The 3,365-nt window shown below is 29.8% G+C and overlaps 1 protein-coding gene across 2 annotated transcripts in view; it reads left to right on the top strand.

Moving 5' to 3' along the window:
• The window catches only part of LOC107619609 (beta-fructofuranosidase, cell wall isozyme-like), a 9,640-nt gene that overhangs the window by 2,866 nt on the left and 3,409 nt on the right, over nucleotides 1-3,365 (top strand). For both annotated transcript variants that reach the window (XM_016321911.2, XM_021110565.1), the window contains exons 3-6: nucleotides 558-1,435; nucleotides 1,980-2,138; nucleotides 2,693-2,916; nucleotides 3,016-3,106. In XM_016321911.2, the coding sequence (XP_016177397.1) occupies nucleotides 558-1,435; nucleotides 1,980-2,138; nucleotides 2,693-2,916; nucleotides 3,016-3,106 (1,352 nt within the window). The remainder of the gene's footprint in view (nucleotides 1-557; nucleotides 1,436-1,979; nucleotides 2,139-2,692; nucleotides 2,917-3,015; nucleotides 3,107-3,365) is intronic.

Below are 3,365 nucleotides of genomic sequence, written 5' to 3'. Positions count from 1 at the left end.
TATTTTATAATATATTATTATATTAACAAAAAATAATTATTGTATATCATTTTATTAGCTACTATATAGTCATTAAAAAAAAGTTAAATTACACCATTGGTCCCTACAATTTCAGTGAAATGGCAAATTAGTCCCACTTTAGAAGTTTGTAATTGGGTCCCTAAAGAGAATTAAAATTTACAATTTAGTTTCCATCGTTCAAAAAGTGTTTGATTTAATAGAACATTCTTAGCATATTCTCTATTTTAATAAAATATTCTCAGTATATTCTGATAATATTATGTTAAATAAATATTTTTTGACCGGCATGGACTAAATTGTAAATTTTAATTCTCTTTAAGGATTCAATTACAAACTTTTAAAGTGTAGGGACCAAATTATAATTTTACTAAAAATGTAGGGACCAACCGTGTAATTTAACCTTAAAAAAAATAAATGTAATTTGATGAATATATAAAATGTTTTATACTGTTATTAAAAAAAAAAAAAAAAACAGTTGTGAGGTATATATGTTTGGTGTTAAACATGCTTAATATATTATCCTTTTTGCATGTTAGGGCCAATGAGATATAAAGGAATGTACCATTTGTTCTATCAACACAATCCAAAAGCTGCAGTTTGGAATACCGCTATTGAATGGGGCCATTCTATATCAAAAGATCTTGTCAATTGGTTTCCATTACAACCTTCTCTTACCCCAAATCAACCTTATGATATCAAAGGTTGTTGGTCTGGTTCCATCACTATTCTCCCTAATCAAAAGCCCTTCATTTTATACACAGGAATTGACAATAACAATCACCAAACTCAAAATTTAGCCATACCCAAAAATTTATCTGACCCATTACTTAGGGAGTGGGTGAAATTACCAAACAACCCTCTAATGAAACCAACTTTGGGTAACAAAATAAATGTGACATCATTTAGGGATCCTACCACTGCTTGGCTTGGCCATGATGGTTTTTGGAGAGTGATTGTGGGAAGCCAAGAGAATGAAAAGGGGATTGCAATTTTGTACAAAAGTAAAGATTTTTTGCATTGGATTAAGGCCAAACACCCTTTAAACTCAGCCAAGAAAAGTGGAATGTGGGAGTGCCCTGATTTCTATCCTGTGTCCACTAAGGGCAAAATTGGAATTGAAACATCAGTTGATGGTCCTCAAGTTAGGCATGTTCTCAAGGTTAGCTTGTATGACACTTCACATGATTACTATCTTATTGGAACCTATGACACCACCAAGGATGTCTTTGTTCCTGATGATGAGGAGGGGTTTGATAAGGATGAGTTGTACTTGGTCCAAAGATATGATTATGGGAAATTTTATGCATCTAAGACTTTCTATGATGATGCAAAAAAGAGAAGGGTTTTGTGGGGTTGGATTAATGAATCTTCAGTTCAACAGGATGATGAAAAAAAAGCATGGTCTGGAATCCAGGTAATAATTTAATTACTTCTCAAATATATGTTATTTGATGAACATCTATTAATTTTTGTTTTAACATTCTTTTTGTTATTTTTAGATTTTTATATGGCTCTTATTTAACACTGCAATTCTTATTTTAATTTATTCCATTAAGCTAAAAATGTGTTTAATACTATATATTTTTTTATTTTTTATTTTTTTTACCAAAGATATGATACTCGAACTCGCAACCTCTTAATTGAGTATGAGGAGACTATGTCATTTGAGCTATTACTCATTGGCTGAAAATTTGAAAAGATAGGAGACTCGAACCCGCAACCTTTTAATTGAGTATGGGGAGTCTATGTCATTTGAGCTATTACTGCAAAAATAAATACTATATTTGCGTGTAAAAAAATTCAATGCTAATATTTAAAAGGTTTATACCCGATCCTATTTGAAAAAAAAATGTGTGGAGAGAGGAGGGATGGGTTTAGAAGACAGAATAATTCAAACCATTTTGACTAAGTTGAGTTTGTAAAGATAATTAATTAAAAGTTTTGTTAATGAGTTGAAGGGAATTCCTAGAACAGTGTGGCTTGATGAATCTGGGAAGCAACTAATTCAATGGCCAATAGCAGAAATTGAAAAACTACGTGGCCACCATGTCAAGTTGCATTCCAAAGTACTAAAGCCAGGGACATTGCTTCAAGTATCTGGTGTCACTGCAGCACAGGTCCATGCCTCTTAAATTCTTATTTGATTATTAGTTTATTTATTTACGTGATCGCTAGTGTGTCTAAAGAGAGAACATGTTAAACTTGTAATCATTCACATTTATTCATTTAAACCAAGGTTTAATTATTTTGTTGATCAATATAATTTGACTAAATTTACAATTAAATATTTATATTTTTTAGAAATTAACTATGAAATTTTAGTAATAATATTTTTTAATTATGAAAAGATAAAACATTATTTATGTTTTGTAAAAAAATATTATTTTAATTATAAAAAAATAAAATATCATTGACATTTTGTAAAAGTCCACAACAGCATATGACACATAATTTAAGTCATTCTTAGAAATTTATTCCTAATAATCTAATATTAGAAAGAAAAAAAATCGTACTTAATTTCGATTACATGTGTCAATTGAAACCATCGTACATATATAGTGAATTCCAGCACAATTGGAGATAGAATATATATGTGAATGGGCGTGCAAATTATGTTCAATTACATTGTCACATGCAAATATATATACTCTTTTAATTAATTTCATTGCAGGCAGATGTTGAAATTTCATTTCAAGTAAGCAAACTTGAAAATGCTCAAGAACTGAACCCTAGTTGGAAACTGGACCCCCAAATTCTATGTAGCCAAAAAGCAAAAGGAGGATTTGGTTTGCTAGTTTTGGCTTCAAAGGGAATGCAAGAATACACATCAGTGTTCTTTATGATATTTAGAGCCAACAAAAAATATGTAGTGGTCATGTGCAGTGACCAAAGCAGGTATATGTGTCCCTCCACTTTTTCCATCCATCAAATTAAATTCTTACCAAATTGCTATTCATATTGATATTTATATACATAATACTCATTGATATATAGGTCTTCCTTGAATCATAAGAATGATTTGACCACTTATGGTGCTTTTGTGAATGTGGACCCTGCTCATGAAGAGTTATCACTAAGAATCTTGGTAAGACAATGAATAACTAATATTTTAAGAGAAAGTTTAGGTCTAGTAATTTTTGTGTTTTGTGGTCAGTATTTAATCATCAAAAGAAAAGTAAGTGATTTTTTATTATTAAATGTAATTTTACACTATTAAAAATACTATTGATAGCCAATTGATGGTTACAAAACACAAAAGTTGCTAGCCTTAACACTCCTCATATTTTAAATCACTCTGTAAATTTTGAGTTGAATAATTTAATTATTAATAAATTCTAATTGTT

This window comes from Arachis ipaensis, chromosome B09 (genome assembly GCF_000816755.2).
Source record: "Arachis ipaensis cultivar K30076 chromosome B09, Araip1.1, whole genome shotgun sequence".
NCBI lineage: Eukaryota > Viridiplantae > Streptophyta > Magnoliopsida > Fabales > Fabaceae > Arachis > Arachis ipaensis.
The sequence above is the reverse complement of the archived record's forward strand: the minus strand, read 5'-3'. Positions and strand labels throughout refer to the sequence as shown.